The sequence below is a fragment of the Serinus canaria genome, chromosome 12, assembly GCF_022539315.1.
Source record: "Serinus canaria isolate serCan28SL12 chromosome 12, serCan2020, whole genome shotgun sequence".
Taxonomy (NCBI): Eukaryota; Metazoa; Chordata; class Aves; order Passeriformes; family Fringillidae; genus Serinus; species Serinus canaria.
In genome coordinates this window covers 16,760,889-16,777,543 of record NC_066326.1, presented here as the reverse complement: position 1 = coordinate 16,777,543, position 16,655 = coordinate 16,760,889, and the positions used below count along the sequence as shown (strand labels likewise).

Below are 16,655 nucleotides of genomic sequence, written 5' to 3'. Positions count from 1 at the left end.
CACGGCTCGGACCGGCCCCGGGGCGCCTGGGACATGGAGTCCGCCCGGCCCTGGCCCCGGCCCCCGCCCCCGGCCCGGCCCGCCCTCGGCACCGCCTCCCCGGGGCCGCCGGCACGGCCACCCCCATCCCTCAGAGACAGGCGGGGACAGGCAGGGCCAACGTAGCAGCTTTTAGTGGTTACCCCTCCAGCACCCCCGCACCCCTCGGTCCCCACGCGCCCCCTTGCAGTGTCCGGGCTCTGCCCACGGGACGTGCCCAGGAGAGGTTCCCAGGGGTCTCTGGAGCGGCAGCGCTGCCCCTCGCTGCTGGGCAGAGCAGAGGGAGTCAGGGATAGGGCACAGGGAGGGTTTGGGATCCCCGCGGGGTCAATGGCCGAAGCGGGAATGCAGGAGTCCACTCAGGCCCCGGGAGCATGGAAGGGGCACTTCTCCCCAGCTGGCACCAGCACCAGTGGGCTCAGGTGTAGGAAAGCAGGTTGATATCATAGCAGCCATCCACCTGGGGAAGAGAGCGACTGTCACTGTCTGCACAGCACTGCTGGGATGCTCCAGCCCCATCCTGCTGGGAGCAGCCCCTCTGGGAGGGCTCCCGAGCCATGTGGCAAGGCCAGGGTCCCTGTCAGCAGGGTGGTGGGACTCACGTCGAAGCGCCCGATGCGGGCAGCTGCCTGGCGAGCCCGGATGACCTCTGTCAGCACCCACATTTGCTGGACCTCTGTTGACACCTTCTCTGGATCAGGGAGCTCCTGGAAAGAAGTGGGCACAATGCTGTGGAGCAGGAATGGCCCAGATGGGCTGGATGATCCTGGGTTTGGGCAGTGGTGCGGCTGGATGGCTCTGCCTCCCAGGGAGCCAGGCACGTGATGGTGCCCACATTCCTGACCTGCTGATGGTTTCCCAACACGAGGTGAGCAGGGCCCCTCTCTAGGAAAACAAACCACTGGGGACATGGGTGAGTGACCCTGATCTCTGGGTGTTGCGGTGCCAACACAGCCCACCTCTGCTGGCAGGTGGCCAGGATGAGGACAGAAAACTGATTGCTGGCTAATTATTAAAAACCTAATCACGCAGTCCAGAGTTTCCCAACAGCCTCACTTTGTGACACTCCCTGGGCTTGGGTGCAGAATCCTGGGCACACAGGCTGGTTCACTGCAGGGACCTTTAGCCAGGTGGGACGTGTGGGCTCAGCAGCAGCTCTCCTGGCTGGGGCACAACTCTCATAGGGGCACAGCTCTGTAGCACGGGGCTGAGGGGTGCCTTGTGGTGATGTTGGGAAGAGCCAATCTCAGGGCAACTGCTGGCATCTGCCCCAGATACTCCTTGCCACAGGGAACGTGATCCAAGCAATCAACAAGGGATTGGGATGCCCTCCCCAAACTGTCACACAGCTGGGCAAGGATTGGGAACAGCAGCCTCATTGCTGGTGCAGTGTGAGCACTGCAGCATGGAAGCCCAGGAGAAGAACTGCCCCGGCAGGTGTGGGCTGTGTGCCACCCTCCTGCAGGCAGCACCTCCAGTTGATTCAGCAGGTTCCCATGGGTGAGCCAGCTCCCATCCTGGCTCTGCTCTGCCCAGACTTTGCCCACCAAAGGCCACCATCTGCCAGGCAGATGTGGCTGGCAATCTGTAAACACGTGCTGTGGTTGTGATGCCTCTCTGCCCACATGCTGTCCTGGCTGGGCAACGTGTTCCCCAGAGCACACCCTCTGCAAAGTACTGGGAACCAGACCTGTCCCCACAAGTACCACCCACCCCAAACGATGCTGTGCACCCACTGCTCCCGCAGTGATGTCCCTGTCCCTGTTCCCACACATCCCACCTGCCGCTGCACCATGCTGTGCACCCACTGCTCCCACGGGATGTTCTTGTTCCTGTCCCATCCCATTGCATCCCCCCTGTCTGCTGAGTGGCACTGTGCACCCACTTCTCCCTTGGTGACGTTCCTGTCCCCAGACTAGAGGGCAAATAGACTTAAATGTCACCTCAAATAGCACATCCCCATGGAGATATTTTTCTTAGTACTGCAAACTACTTCCAGCACAAGGCGGGTTATTTCAGGGCTCCAAAGCTATTCCTGGTGAAAGCCTGGAGCCAACAAGGCAGGCATGGGCCTGGCAGCTTCCTGATGGATGCTCATGGCTGGCACCCCACAGAAGCCCCTCCTTCCCCCAGGACCTCAGCAGTGATTACTCACCCCATGCAGGCTGGCTGGTTGCTCCGGAGGGGTCAGCTGGGAGAGCCAGGAGGGAAAATCCTTCTGAGGACTCTGAAACAGATCCAGAGGGTCACACAGGGTGTTCCCAACCCTATCTCCGTCCTTTACACCGGGCAGCATGCTGGGGCTTAGAGCCTACCCCTAGTGATACTGCTTTGGAAGTGTCCCTTTACTATCCTTAAAGAGAATTTTGTAGGGAATTCTGTGTTTTGAGTGGCTGTCGGAGCAGTCCCTTCCCCAGCACCACTGAAGCACAAGTGGATCCCAAGTGCCCCAGCAAAGGACAAGGACTTGGAGCCACATCCCTGTGTATGTTCCCCAGAGCTGTAGGAGGAAATGCAGGTATAGAGCAGGACAGTGGCTTGTCCAGGCCCCCTGCCTGTGCCTGGCAGTGGGGTAGCTCTGGCACCTGCTCACCTTCTGTCCAGGGGGGAAAATCTGCAGGTCTTCGATGGTGAAGTGGAGCCAAACTGGGGAGGGCTGTCGCAGGATGAACCGCATTGCTGTCACCTGGTCCACATCACACAGCATCTGCAGGGCAAGGGCCAGGGAGTGTAACCACAGGGGCTGGCACTGACTGCGGGCAGCTTTTGGGGTATCCTCCCAAAACCCCCAATCCACCCCAGATGGAAGAAGCCCGAGGGAAGCATCATCCCGTGAGGGCTGGCTGGGCTGAGTGGGACACAGGGACTCTTGCAGCCATGGGGGGTCAGTGGGACATGGGCACCAGACCCCTGGAGCAGGAGCCATCCTGGGGTGTGGGCAAAGAGGGGTGAGCCCCAGCGGGGGGAGATGCCAGACCCATCCGGACATGCCGACCTGGTGCCGGTGGAGGCAGAAGTAGTCCTGGGAGCCCTCCTCGGTGTGTGGGCAAGGCATCAGGCACAGGTCCCGCAGGCAGGTCATCCAGCGCCGGGAGCCGCCGGGGCCGGGCCGCTGCACCCGCACGCTCAGGAACGCCGTGTAGAAGTTCCTGAACACGATCTCCTGCACCTGCGGGACCGGCGACCTCAGTCCCACAACAGCATCCCTCCATACTTGCACCGCCATCCCCGTCCCCCCCTCGATACCGACACCGGCATCACCCCACCGATACCGACCCCAACATCCTCCCCCCAGTACTGGGGACGGGCACCGGCAATCCCCCTCCCTCAGCGGGATCGGCACGCCCCCGTACCCGCACCAGCACAGCTCCATATCGGGACCCGCACGGGCATCCCCCGGCATCCCCCACTCTACTGGGACGGGCACTGCATCCCCAGCATCCCGCCCAGCATCGGTAAGGGAGATACCCCAGTACCGGCATCCACCCGTTACCGGTATCCCCTCCGCCCGGGATCGCCCCTCAAATCATCCCCATACCTCCCACGGCATCCCTTCTGCCCTGGGACCGCCCCCGGATTCCCCCCATACTGGCACCGGCATCCCCCGTCCTGCCCCGACACCGACACCACACCCGGCCCTGCACCGTCCCCGGCCCCTGTCTTCCTCCGGGACCACCCCAGCACAACCCCCGCCGGTACCGCCCCTGTCATCCGCCCGTGACTCCTCGGGACCACCCCGGGACCCCCCCGCCGGTACCGCGGCGGGCGCGGCCGCACTCACGTCGGCAGCAGCACCGCGGGGGAAGCGGAGGTCGATGACGGCGACGCCGGGCCGTACGGGCTCGGCCCCCCCGGCCAGCTGGAGGGGGGCGGCGGGGCGGGGGGCGCAGGGCAGCGGGGAGCGGCCAGGCCCGGCGGGCGGACCCGGCCCCGCCGCTCCCGACATGGCGGCGCCGCGCGGCCGCCGCTCCGGGGCGGGGCCGGCCGGGCGGTGGCGTCACCGCCCGCAGCCGCCAGCAGGGGGCGCCCCCGCCCCGCCTCCGCCCCGGGGCGGCCCCGCCGCGATGGCAGCGGGAGCGAGGGCGGGGCCGCGCTGGCTCCGGGCATCCCCCGCACCGGGGCCGCCCCAGCGCCTCCGCCGGCCCGGCACCGGCATCCCCGCCCGGGTTTATTTTCTTCTCGGCCCCGCGGCGCCGAGACCGGAACTGGGGGTTGAGCACCGCCCCACCCCACCCCCACCCCCTGCCCTCCCGGGGCCACCCCGGTGCCCGGGCAGCACCGTCCCGGAGTGAAGCAGCGGGTCCGGCCCCGGTGTGCGGAGTCAGCCCTCCACCTGGGGCGCACACAAGCAAATCGCGGCTGGGGATGCCTGGGCTCGGAGCAGAGGGGATGGGGACGGTACCGGTACCGTGGCGGGTCCCCCGGGGCCGGCCCGAGGGGGCTGAGCCCGTACAAACTGCTGGCAGCCGCACACCGGTTTTTAAGTCTTTTTTTTTTAATAAAACAATCGGAGTCTGTATCAAAAATTTAGTAAAAAATTAGATTTGAGAGTTCACCGATTTTTTTTTAAACTATTAACTATTCCTGGCGCTCTTTTTTTTCTTTTCTTTTTCTTTTTATTTTTTTTTTTAAACTTTTTTAGCTTTTCCAACAGTGTCCAGGCTGGAGTGCCAGCGTGAGGCCAGCGGGGCCATTCTTGCACAGTCCCAAGGAGCAGCCGGGACAGAGAACACACCCTACTCTCACCAAAACACCCCACGGGAAGGGGGTTTTGCTTTAAATCGACCCCCCCAACCCTGGAGCTCGCTGGGAAGCAGAGAAGTTCGTCGTGGCACGGGGCTCAGCTCATCCTTCTGCGAGCATTCCCCGGCACAGTGATGCACCCCCTGCTCAGCCATGGGCACCCCAGGCCAGGCTGACCCAGCTCATGACTATTTTATGATGCGTGAGAAAGATAGGACTTCTTTGATTAAAATTAAAATAAAAATGATAAAAGAATCAAACCCCAAACCAAGAAGCTGATCCACCCCAAGAGGAGGAGGAGGAGGCTGGCTGGCCCCGCTGACCAGCCCGTGGAGCTCGCCTGCAGCACAGCACTGCCCTCCCCCTCCCCAAAAACTACACATCCCAGTTTAGGTAAACAGCAGATTAAATGTAAAAACTTAAACCATCGACTTCAGAAAGTCCCTTGAATTTAATTATTTTTAGGCTACCTTTCATGTTACGTCCTGTAGCTAGACACACGTGAATAGAAAAAACAGTACAGTTAGTGTTAAAGGCAAACAGCGGAGACCCAGAGTGCTACCCCAGTGCTGCCTGCTCCTCCCGACCCGGCCCGACCCGTCCCGACCCCCCTCCCTGCCCACCGCCCGGCCCCGGCCGAAGCCCAGCCGCCGGGAAGGCGTCTTTGAGCCGAGAATTTTTTTCTATGAATAAAATAAAACCAAAGCTTGTTAGGCAAAAATAAAACAAGTGTCCCCCCGAGTCCCGCGAGCGCTCCGGTGCGGCGGGCGCAGCCGGGGAGAGCCTGCTGGGGAGCAGGCTGGGCTTTCGTGTTCCCGGCTGGTGAGGGGGCTGCCGGCCCACAGACAGCACCGGTGGGGAGCTGGAGGCCCCTTCTCCCCCGAGAGCCTCCTGTTTGTTAAGGGGGCACGTAGGGCGGTGGGGACCTGTACGGGGTCATGTTCTTCGGGCGGGAGCCTTTCCCCTCCATGGGTGCAGTGAAGGGGGGGGGAGGCTGGTAGGGCGGCGCGTTGGGGTCCTCGTCCCGCAGCGGAGTGTACTCCCCGATGGTGTCCTGGTTGAGCGGCGTGGTCTCCGGCATGCTCTGGTTGGGGTACTCTGGAGGGGGCAGAGGGGCTTTCTCCTCCTGGAGGATGAGGGGCATGCTGGAGGACGGTGGGGGCTTGGAGTCATCCAGCTCGTCGGCGAAGATGATGGGCACACCTTTCTTTATGAAGGTTGCCTGGTCTTCGATGGTCAGTTTGCCTTTCCTCTTCTTGCGGTAGCAGATCATGGCAATGATGCCAGCCACGAGGAGGATGGCGGCCACCACCACGGCAGGGATGACGGTGTGCAGGTACACATCGTCCTCGCTGCTCTTCTCGGGGTCTTTGCCTGCTGCCACCGTTGGCGCGGCCTCTGGGATCACCCTGCCATCCTTGGTCACGGGGACAAACTGGATGTGCCTGCAGCTGCCGGAACCAACCACAGACACATTCAGAGGCTTGAATTCAGGCTGCAGGACATTGGAGAAAGCTGGGCTCGGCCTGCCGGAGTCATCTGCAATTTTTTTGCTCAAAGTCCGGATCTGCTCCCGAGGGCAAGGCTCCAGGGGCAGTGTGTTGTTGGTCCATTCCACTATGATGGAGCCTTTGGCGATGTCCTGCACTGTGATTGTGCTGCTGTTCCTGTCGCCGAAAGCCAGAGCCAGCTTCTTCACCAGCATGATCTTCTTATGGATGTCATTCACCACTGCATTATGGTCCCCTTCCAGCCTGGCCTTGAACTTCACCGGAGACTTGTCCCCATGTGGGCGTTTGTGGACATGGATTTCAAAGGCATCCACGGCAAAAAGCCCACCCTTGTCAGTGGCATACATGAAGTACTCGTGCTTCCCAATGTGGTTGTGGTCTGGCATGCCATACATGAGCTGGCTGGTGCTGTTGAACTGCACCCATGAATTCTCCTCGATCATCTGCTGCTCCTTCAGCTTCAAGGTCAGTTGCAGCTTGTCAGTGGTGGTGTCTTCCTTGTCATAGAAGGTATCTGATGGTATCTTAACCTCGAAGTACGTGCCCTCCCAGGCATCGACCCTGTCGATGTGGTTGGTCAGCTTGGGGGGCTCGTTGGGCTCCCAGGGCCGGGGCAGCCCGCTGGCGGTGGTGCGCACGCGGGACGGCGGAGAGGCCGTTGTCAGCTTCGAGATGGGCGACCTGGTCGTGCTGGGGGGCTTTGTTGGACGGGGCGTTTTGGGCCTTCGAGTGGGCCTTCGTGTTATTGCCGTGGAGGAATCTGTCGTGGATGGTGTGGCTGGCTTCAGGGTGGAGACTCTTGGTTTCTTGGTGGTAGTTGAGGGTGGTGTGATCACTGCTGTGGGCTCTATGTACCCAGGCATGGTGGGGCGAATCGGCACGGAGGCTGTGCCCGTGCCTTCTGCTACCCTGGTTGGCTGGATTGGCCCCAGCGTGGGCGTCTGGACAATGGGGCCTCTGGTTCTGATGGTGACTGTCGGCTTCCTCGGCAGCGGAATGGGCTCCCGGACAGGGGGTGCCATTGTCTCTGTGGGAGGCGCGATGGCGGGCGACGTCGGGGTGGGGACAATCCTGGTGGGTGGCTCTTGTGCGGCAGTGGTGGGCGGCCCGATGGCAGTCAAAGGCGTAGGGGTGGCGTTGATCTGCCGCCGCATCCTCTTTGGGAGGTGAGGTTTCTTGTTAGCAATGTGCCAGCCAACAACCGGGTAGCCAAGGCGGGCAGACATGGTTCCTTCCTTAGCTGGAGCCTCCACCTTGCTGATGTTGGGGACGCTGTTTTGGCTCAGGGAACATCCCAGTTTCCATGAGAGTAAGGCCCCGTTTTCCACCACCTTCTTTGCATTTCCTGGTCCAGCCATGAAGGCCGACATGTCAAAGAGTCTGTTATTTACAACAGGAACCAACTTCATGTTGTGAAGTTCCACCTCTGAAAAGCTTCTCATTCTGTTTAAGAGTTCAATCCTCTGCTTTGGTGTCATTTTTGTTAGGTCAGCATCCAAAATGACAGTCAGGATGGTGACTGGCTCTTCTGAGCCACACACGAAGGGTGCTGTGTCACTCGTGTCCTGGACGGCCGCACGCACCGACTGAGGCTCGTTGTGGTCCTCCTGGTGGACCTCCACGGAGAAGACGTTTGTGGTCTGCGGGACATAGCTCCCATTGGGGAAGGGCTGCAGAGTGGTCACCGAGATGTAATGGACACCCTTGTCTGTGTCAAGGGGCAGCCCTTCCAGGGAGCTGCTCTCTGCATTCCAGTGCAACCAAGAAGGCAAGGAGTCCTTCCCAGCTTCAGAGATCTATCAAACAAACAAACAAACAAACAAACAAAAAAGGCTTTTAGAAGCACAGCATGAGGACAGGTTCTATCAGCAGTAACACTTAATTACAAGGATTAAAGAAAAAAATCTGAAGTGTAACAACTGGGGAAGGAACATCCTGGCCAGAGCATTGCAGCCGTTGCCTCCTCCTCCACATGTTGGCAAGGACAGTTCTGCAGGGTGCACTGGACCCAAAGGGCTTAAGGAGCCACAAGAGGTCATAAAGTCCCACAAGGCCCCCTGGCCTGCAAGTGCTCCAACACTTGCTGTGCAACTGCCAAGCACAAGTGGTTCATTTTCTCTGAGAGCAGACGGGGAGTTTACGTCATGGGGACAGTGACAAAGCTGAGGGTGAAGTTATGCTGTACAGCAGAGCTGATCTAACAACTGCCCTCTTCCCACTCCTTCCTCTCCCAGCTTGGCCATCTTGCTCCTTTCCTCAGCCCATCACACCCTGCCCACCCTAGACACATTAGGGCCACTGCTCCAGCAGCTCAGCAGAACATGTATTTTCTCCACTTATTTCAGCTTGTCTCACTGTCCCCAGAGCCAGGAAGACCCAGAGGGGCCAGAAGCTGGCCAGCTATGGTTCTGAGTCCCTGGCCTGGCTGGAGCACACCAGCTCTCAACAAGCAGCAGGAAATCCTGAGAGCTACCTGGTGTTGTCCTGTTCTGCCAGAGGAACAGCAGCTGAGGATAAAGGAAGGGATGTGGCACATGGACTGAGGAATTGCTGGACATGACACAGGACAGCATGGCAGCCTGGCTTCACCCCCAGGCTAGCTAAAAATGAAGGACTTCACTTTCACATAGCAACCTGCTGCTGCAAGGGAAGGCTTTGTCTCAGAACACAGGCACCTCAGGACTCCAGCCCACTCTTTACTACCTCTTTCAGCCCGTGGGACTCTGTCTCCTGCCCTGGGTTGTAGCTGAGGGTGGGTGAAAAACCCCAAGCCCCCACCCAGCTCCCGGCAGCTGACATCCCGGGCTGTGCGCTGAAGGGGTGAGGCTGCCAGCTCGGTGGGCTGTGACATTTCCCGGGACTGTAGGTACTCCAGAGTGAGTAACCTGAGCTTCATCACCGCCCAGGCCCGGAGGCGTTTGGAAAGTGCACTGGCTGGGCTTTCCAGAACTCCACGAGGCATCTCCCCCTGACACTCCGAGCAAACAGGATGCTTTGGGGCTCATGGAGACATATTTAGCAGCCTGGTCCATGGTCTGGGCTCACTGCAATCCAACATGGAGCCAGGCTCCAGCTCTCTTCCTGAAAGGGTGCTTTGGTTCTCTGCAGTTCTGTAAAGCTTATACATATTTCATAATTTACCCAAATGCAAAGCTGGGAGAGGAGCTTTGCAAGGAAACCAGACAGGCAGGAGCATTCCTGCATCCAGCAGCAGGTGCAGAGCCAGGGCTGGACTGCCACACTGCAGGTCCTGCTGGGGAAAGCCCCTGGATGGACAAGGAAGGATGCCTGATGCTGCAGGGCTGTGCACACTGTGAGGTGCCACTCCCACTCCTTGGATGCAGGCAGCACCCTGGGGCTCACCCCCACGCTGTGGGTTTCAGCACACTGAAGGGTCTGGATGCACAGCTCTGCCAGCCCAAAAGTCTTTTGGCAAGAGCAGCACAAAAAAGCTTTTGTGCAAGAGCTGCAGAGGGTTTCAGCCAGCCTGGACAAGCTGGAGAGTACTTCATGAGCCACACGCTGGGCACAGCTTATAGAGCAGAGTTTAAAGCTCTCAGCACAGCTTTAGTTGACTCCTCACCAGAGCACAGAATTCAGATTCCTGCTTACAACAGCTGGAGGAAGCTGTCCCAAGGGCCCTGTACCTCAATGTAGGCCACCATGCACCAACATGTGAGCATCCTTGCCCTGGCCTTGCTGTGTACCCACGTGTCTGGCAGAGGACAGGGAGTTTTGGCAGGGCTGTGGCTGCAGTCACTCCTCCTCCACTGCAAAAACAGGAGCTGCTTTTAGCCCAGACATCCCAAAGGAAAGGCAGCCCTTCACCTGAGCTGGGCACAGGGAGCCAAGCCTCGCTCCTGCAGGAACAAAGGAACGAATTGTCCTTCCTTGGCATTTCTTCTTCCAAAAGAGAACTAAGGCAGGGTCTGCTTCTGCCCAGCCAGAAGCACTGACCTGACTCCATCTTCCTTTAAAAAAGTCTCATTTCATCACACCCTCTAAAAACTGAGATGCCAGGACAATGCTCAGTGCAATAAAGCATTTACAGTAGCAGAAACTGGATGGTTCCACTCTTTATCCCCTTGTGCCAAAATTAGCCACTAACCTGCCCACTGTGGAGGAGGGCTGGGCTGGGCACACATAAGGAACAGAAACATAGGGAGCCAGGACAAAGCCACAGCATTATTGAGGCTTACACAATCAAGAAGAATAAAAACTTTAATAGTGAGTGGTTAAATTCTCTCTGAGTGTGTAATTTTAGGCTACATTTGGAACAAATCTTCCCCTTCTGTGCACTCTGCAAAAGCCCTTAATTACAGGATCAAACACTCCACACAGCTTTCCTGAGAGTCAGAGTTTTCTGCTGCTGCCTCTTCCCTGGGCACTGCCATGACTTGAGGAGAAGACCTGCAAGCAGCAGTATTTTATCCAGTCTCATGCCACAAGGTGATTCTTCCTTCAGTCATCTCCGCTCCTACTTCTGACAGCCAAACTCACTTCAGAAAGGTGCCTGACCCCACACACAGAAATGATGGCGAGGGAGGCACAGGCCAGTCTGAGTATTTCCTGCTTGGAAAACCATTTTTAACCTACAGTTTACATGTAGGGCCCATCCTAGAAAAGGAAACTGCAGGCAGACAGATTCACACCAAAAACTAGGCTCTCCTGAAAAACAAAAACAGGCCAAGCAATCACTTACTGGGATGAGTTGTTCTAGCAGGGATATGACAGTTGCAAAACATTTATAAACCCATTTAAACTTGATTTAAAAAGAGCTGAGCTAGTTCAGCTGTATTCAGCCTGTGAGGAGATGTGGACTGTTTCTAAAGGCTCTGCAAGAGACGATTAAGAAAATCAAATTTATGTGGATTACTCCTATGAAGCCTGTGCCTCCCCTGGGAAATCTTTGAGAAGGCAACAAGTCACAAGCATTCGATGTCTCTGCACTGCTTTAAACACAGCTACTGACCTGATAGCAGAAATCATCCATGTTCATGTGACAAAGGAAGAGCCCAGAAAGATTGGAGCAGATAAATAAAGTTGTTAGCATAATGGATAAAAATACTTGCTCCTAAACAAACGCTGACCAGCAGAGGCCTTGGCGTGGGTCTGTCCTGTCCACGTCACTGCTGTGTTTGCAGTGGTGTGAACTGTGAGGAGGGAGACCTGGACTCTGTTCTAGCAATGTTTCCTTCAAATATTGCTTCAAAGGGTATTTGTTAAGGCTACACATAGTTAATGATTTGGGATCTCTAGTTTTCATGTTAAAAGTTTTCCACTTTTCTATGTATGCAATAAGTATCAGCCTTAAGCCCTGCCATTTCCCTCAAGGGGTCTGGTTTCAAAATAACTCTTCCATTGCCCAAGTTTAAAAAAAAAAAGGCTGTCTTTGTTTTCCCATTATTTGAGATAATTGTAAATGAATGCCTATTGGCTAAAGATTACACAAGCCTGGCAGTGTACTGAAGACCATTAAAAAATAAGCCATGATTGTGATTTAAAATACATACAGTGAGTGGTCTGGCTGGTTTTGAAGACCTTGTTCACAAAATCCTTTGAGATAGACGTGGCCTGTTATTTTTAGGCCAGCCAAGAGCAGTCAGCTCATGAAAGAAGATAGCTCAGTTTGACTTGTTTTTTTAAACTTGGATCTTAAAACCCTGTGGCCAACAAGACAAAGATAAGCAAAGGAGCAGTGAGCAAAACTTCTGCCCTGAGGGAATTCAGGCGAAAATTGCATTCTTACTTACAAGAGTGCCCTTTAATCCTCCAGGTATTTAGTCCTCCTCCTTCTGATGAATCCCCTGAAAAGGAGACAGCGAGCCCTTTGCCAGGAGACAGGTACCATAGGATCCTGCCACAGGTCTCCACTAGGGCACACCACTATGAAATCTTCCCAGTCCTGGAAGTATCCAGTGGGATCTCCCCTGCCTGTGCTGACAGACCTTCACACAGGCAGCAGCAGCAGCTGGGAGTCGGCTCCTTTCAAATCAGCCCTAAACACCCCCTGATGGCTGCTTTTGGGCAGAGTCAGCATGGACAGTCCTGCAGCTCTGCCAGATCTCCCACTGCCCCCTTCCCCTCCCTGTGCTCAGCAGCTGCTGAGAGACAGACCCTGTGCCAAAGTTTTACCTGGAGTGTAATTACTGATGGCAATTTACTGTAGCCAGACTCCCTCAGCATCACCCCAACACACATGGCCAGCAATGAGGAATATCCCAGCTGGGCCCTCCAGAAGGTGAGCTGAGCTGAGCTGAGCCCAACTGACTGACCCAGCCAGTGTCACACCAAGTCTGCAGGCTCAGGCTTCTGCAGGCAATTAACCAGCAGGCAGGGGAGGAAAATGGAAATTCAAACGCAATTCAAATGCAAATATAACTGCAGAGAAAGAGTCAAGACTAACCTGTTTGCCTAAGCCCAAGCTTCATTTTAAACCCCCTGCTAATGCTGCAGCATGGGCAGTGTTGGCAGCAGAAGTAACAGGCAGTGTCAGCTCCAAATCAGATCCATGGGTAGGCAGATTCTCATTGCCTTGTCCCACACAAGCTGGGGGAGGGACACTGGCTTCAGATCCACGCCAGTGCTGCTGGAACCATGGGCACTGCAAAGAGCACAGCCAGACTGGAGTCAGGAGAAGTCATGGGCACGGGGCCTGCAGGCTCCAGCTCAGAGGACAGTCCCTGTTTTGGGAGGCAGGCTCTGCCTCTGGATCCATCAGGTGCACCCCTCACCTGGCACAAAGGCTGCACTGTGCCTGCAGACCAAGCTGTCCAGGAACCACAGCCCCAGGCAGGTCCCACGGCAGCAGAGGCTGCTGCACTGGGTCATGGAATGTGATGGTGCAAGGCAGGAGCTGGACAGCCCTCAGCCCACAGCTGCCAGAGTTCAAGTGCTTTCAGACACATGGCAATTCTTCCTGTTGTTCTGTGTTGGGCCAGGGCTTGGACTTGATGGTCCTCGTGGGTCCCTTCCAACTCAGAATATCCTGTGATTCCATGAGGCTGTGGGGCTTTGGCCACAAGGAACAGCCCTGCCAGGGAGGTTGGCCTGTGTGCATCCAGGAGAGGTCGTGTGAAGGAGCCTCCAACCTTACTTGCCACCTCCTTTTCTCAAACACAACAGAACTGCAAACTAGGACACCAGACAGGCCATGCCTAGAAACACAAGGCCCAGAAAGCAGTGGTGCAAGGAGGATGGGCACCTCTCAGAGCCTTCTGCTCACTGGGCACTGCTGCTGCAGTGCTGTGCTATGGGAAAGCTCAGGCTGGAGACAGGAAAGTTGTGCTTGGCACAGCGAGCAGGAAGGACTTGCAACACAGATGCTTCCCTGTGGAAGGGACTGCCTTACCTGCCAAGGTTTTTGGGTATCCTCAGCAGACACTGCTCCTCTGGGCTGCTGTGTACCTTGCACAGCAGGTACAGAGCAGCCCAAAGACCCAGGAACTCACAGACAAAACAAGCTGCTCCAGGACAACTCATGCAGATGCCTCTGCCCCTGGAAGTCTAAAAACAGCCCAGAGACTTGACTGGCTTTCAGAAGTACGTCAGCCTCAGTGACCCGAGCCTTCATTACCAGCAGGAGCTCACCACCTCTGTTCAGAGACCAAAAGCTACACAAGAACAGCCAGTAATTGGTGCTTCCTTTGTGCACAGGTAGGTCAGGATGGTTGAGCTAACTCCATATTCTGGCTGGTCCCAGAAAAAGCCCTGCAAAGCCCTTCCAGTATGTCTCCATGCACTGAAGCTGCTGCTTTAGAAAAACAAAGAAAGCTGAGCTAAGGGGGAATAAGGCTTGCAGAGGCCACATCACTGTGCCCTGACCCTCATCTTCAAGTTCAAACTTCAACCTCTGAAGGACCAGGCAGCAAAGCTACTTGAAGTAGCTGCTCTGCTTTTATGTGCTCATGACAATCTGAATGAGAAGTTTATGTGTCTCCTGCTCATCTGCATTTTCCAGCCATTCAAGGAGCCAGTGAAGCCTCACGCACGGAAAGCAGCCCCCCTCCTCTGTGGGTGTAGGGCTGTGCTGTGGGCTCAGCCTGCCTTCCACACGAGCTGGGCTTTGTCTGACCAGCTCCTTTACCATCAGTGAAACGGCTCTGCAAAGGTGCAGGCTGAGCAGCTACGCCCAGCTCATGCCACCCTCGCATACTCCTGCCATGACGGCTTCTTTTCCAGCTGCGCCTCTGTGCTGCCTATAAGGACACCATTCAGCATCCCACTCTGCCTGGGCAAGGGAACACAACAGCTGTTTCACTGGGAGGTCACTACAAAACATTGAGTGTCCCAAGAAATCCTCCTTTCATCAGTCCATGCAAGCAGCTTGGAAGGATTTGTTTAGCCTTATTGTTGGAGCGGGCAGGCACAGCCCGCCCGCGCCAGGGCTGGGGTCAGCATGGGCTGCCCACACCCTCTCTGTCCCTTGGCTGGGGGGTGAGCACGGGGCAGGAAAAGCCTCAAACAGCTTTAAAAAAAGTTTGGTTGGGCTCTTCTTTCAGCGCCACTTTTTATAAGTGAAAGGCCAAAGGGAAGCAAAAATACCACAGAGCATGGATGCCAAGTGCTGGGGGTTTAGTGCATGCTGCCACTGCACAGCTAACCAGCCCTGGCAATTTATTCCTCCCATCAGCAGATTGCTGGAAAGCTGGCTTTCAAGAGCATGGCAAGGAAAGGCAGACCAGATCCTGCAGCCTCAGGTCTGCTCCTTCGCAGGATTCTCATTATTGTCACGTACCTCTGTCTCCCTGGATGCTCAAAGCACCAACCTGTAAGAGCAGGACAAAACAAGGAACTTCCCAGCCCGTCTGAAAAGCCAGTTTATAATTAGACTGAGTCACATTTTCCACTCCTCCAAATTCAGAGTTTGTTACTAAGCGTGCACTGAAAATGCCAAATTCTCTGACTCGGTCTCTCCCTGCAGGAAAAAGATAAGGCCCCTCGGCCTCCCTGCAGGAATCTTATCAGCTCATCTTATCACTCAGATTGCAGCGTGGCAACCCAGCAAAACCCTGCCCAAGTCTTCCTTTGCCTGGACCTGTTCCAGGCACTGCCATTTATCCCCGTGTGCTCGCCTGTAAATAGCGGCTGTTGCTGCACCTCCCAGTTAGTCCAAGAAAACCAGGGACCCCAGGGAGGAGGTGAAGCTCAAATGCCTTGACACAGAGAGCCTTTTAAGATACCCAGCTTGATGACAAAGCCCCTCGGGACTGCTCCTTGCTTCTCTTCTTCCTTTGAGAAATGCCACTTTAATAAATTTCACATTCAGTTAAAATGCTTTGAAATAAAGATCGTTGCAAGAGGGGAAAAAAAAAAAAAGTCAGTATTTTGTGGTTTTCTTCCCTGAAAGCAAGTGTGTCCTGGCACTGCAGGCTGGCTGTCAACATCCAGCCCTTGGCTTTGGGGTTGGAGCAGGATTGAGGTGAGCAGCACAGCCCTGACAGTAGATACCCATGTCAGGACTCCTGCAACCCAATCTCTGTGGATCCTGTTTATAAATCAAGGTCCCTGACATCTGATGAGAGCAAAGCTGTTCAGTAAAAGCTGCTTCAGCAGATGGCAAATAGAACAACCATTGGAAATTCAGCCTCCTGCTTGGAAAGTTTAGTGGTAGACTTGGCAGTGCTGGGTTAATGGTTGGGCTGGATAATCTAAACGGTATTTTCCAACCTAAACAACTCAGTGATTCTATGAAAGCAAGACTCCCTTTTTCCCAGATGGATATCCAGTCTCTGATAACCTCCAAACCTGCTCCATAGCTCGCTGTGTAATTCATCTGAGTGAATTCTGTTGTTCTAATCACTTTCCCACCAGCTGTGTTTGCTTACAGAGACAGCTTCTCAGGGCCTCTGCTATGTGTTTTACCTGTCTTCCCAACAAAGCCCTATGGAAACCATGCACTTCAAACAAAAAAAGAATGAGGGGCTAAGACACAGCTGGGAATGCTCACCTGTGCTCACCTGAGTTCCTCAGCACTGGCTACAAACCCATGCAGATCCATCCCAACACTGAAGACTACCAGGACTGAAGGCAGGGCAGCTGCTTTACATGACCTCCAAGGAAGACACAGCAAATCTCCTGCTCTGGCACAGATGTGCCTTGGGAAGCAGTACACAGCAGGAGTTTCTCTCCTTCCAGCATGCTTTATAGAGCCATCTTTAAATAAAAGTTATTTAATAGTGTCTCTGTGTAGTGTGGGTATATGCATTTAGCATATCAGGTTGTGCAGGGGTTCCTTGTGGGTAATGTATCCTTGTGGGGACAGCATACCCTGGCTACTGGCATGAGTGCAGAGCCATGTTTGGCAGCCACTACACCAAATCATGCACCTCACCTTTTGTCCTTTTCTGGGACTCAACAACT

The 16,655-nt window shown here is 55.7% G+C and overlaps 2 protein-coding genes across 6 annotated transcripts in view; both read right to left on the bottom strand.

Moving 5' to 3' along the window:
• Positions 1–155: 155 nt before the first annotated feature.
• Positions 156–3,985, bottom strand: NICN1 (nicolin 1, tubulin polyglutamylase complex subunit). Its single transcript, XM_050979496.1, has 6 exons — positions 3,821–3,985; positions 3,035–3,208; positions 2,633–2,746; positions 2,195–2,266; positions 642–746; positions 156–499 (listed from the first exon to the last, which is right to left on the bottom strand). The coding sequence occupies exons 1-6, from the start codon at positions 3,983–3,985 to the stop codon at positions 458–460; spliced, it is 672 nt and encodes a 223-aa protein (XP_050835453.1). The 3' UTR covers positions 156–457.
• Positions 3,986–4,516: 531 nt separating this feature from the next.
• The window catches only part of DAG1 (dystroglycan 1), a 50,037-nt gene continuing 37,898 nt past the window's right edge, over positions 4,517–16,655 (bottom strand). For all 5 annotated transcript variants that reach the window (XM_030227963.2, XM_009090996.4, XM_018914968.3 and 2 more), the window contains exon 3: positions 4,517–8,089. In XM_030227963.2, coding sequence (XP_030083823.1) covers positions 5,681–8,089 — 2,409 coding nt within the window. In that variant the 3' untranslated portion in view covers positions 4,517–5,680. The remainder of the gene's footprint in view (positions 8,090–16,655) is intronic.

Excerpts from the sequence above, each read along its gene's own strand:
- NICN1 (XM_050979496.1), bottom strand. The coding sequence starts at position 3,985 with ATGTCGGGAGCGGCGGGGCCGGGTCCGCCCGCCGGGCCTGGCCGCTCC. Across the intron at positions 3,209-3,820 it reads CCCGCGGTGCTGCTGCCGAC|GTGCAGGAGATCGTGTTCAG; the intron begins GTGAGTGCGGCC and ends CCGGTCCCGCAG. Across the intron at positions 500-641 it reads CCCGCATCGGGCGCTTCGAC|GTGGATGGCTGCTATGATAT; the intron begins GTGAGTCCCACC and ends TCTCTTCCCCAG.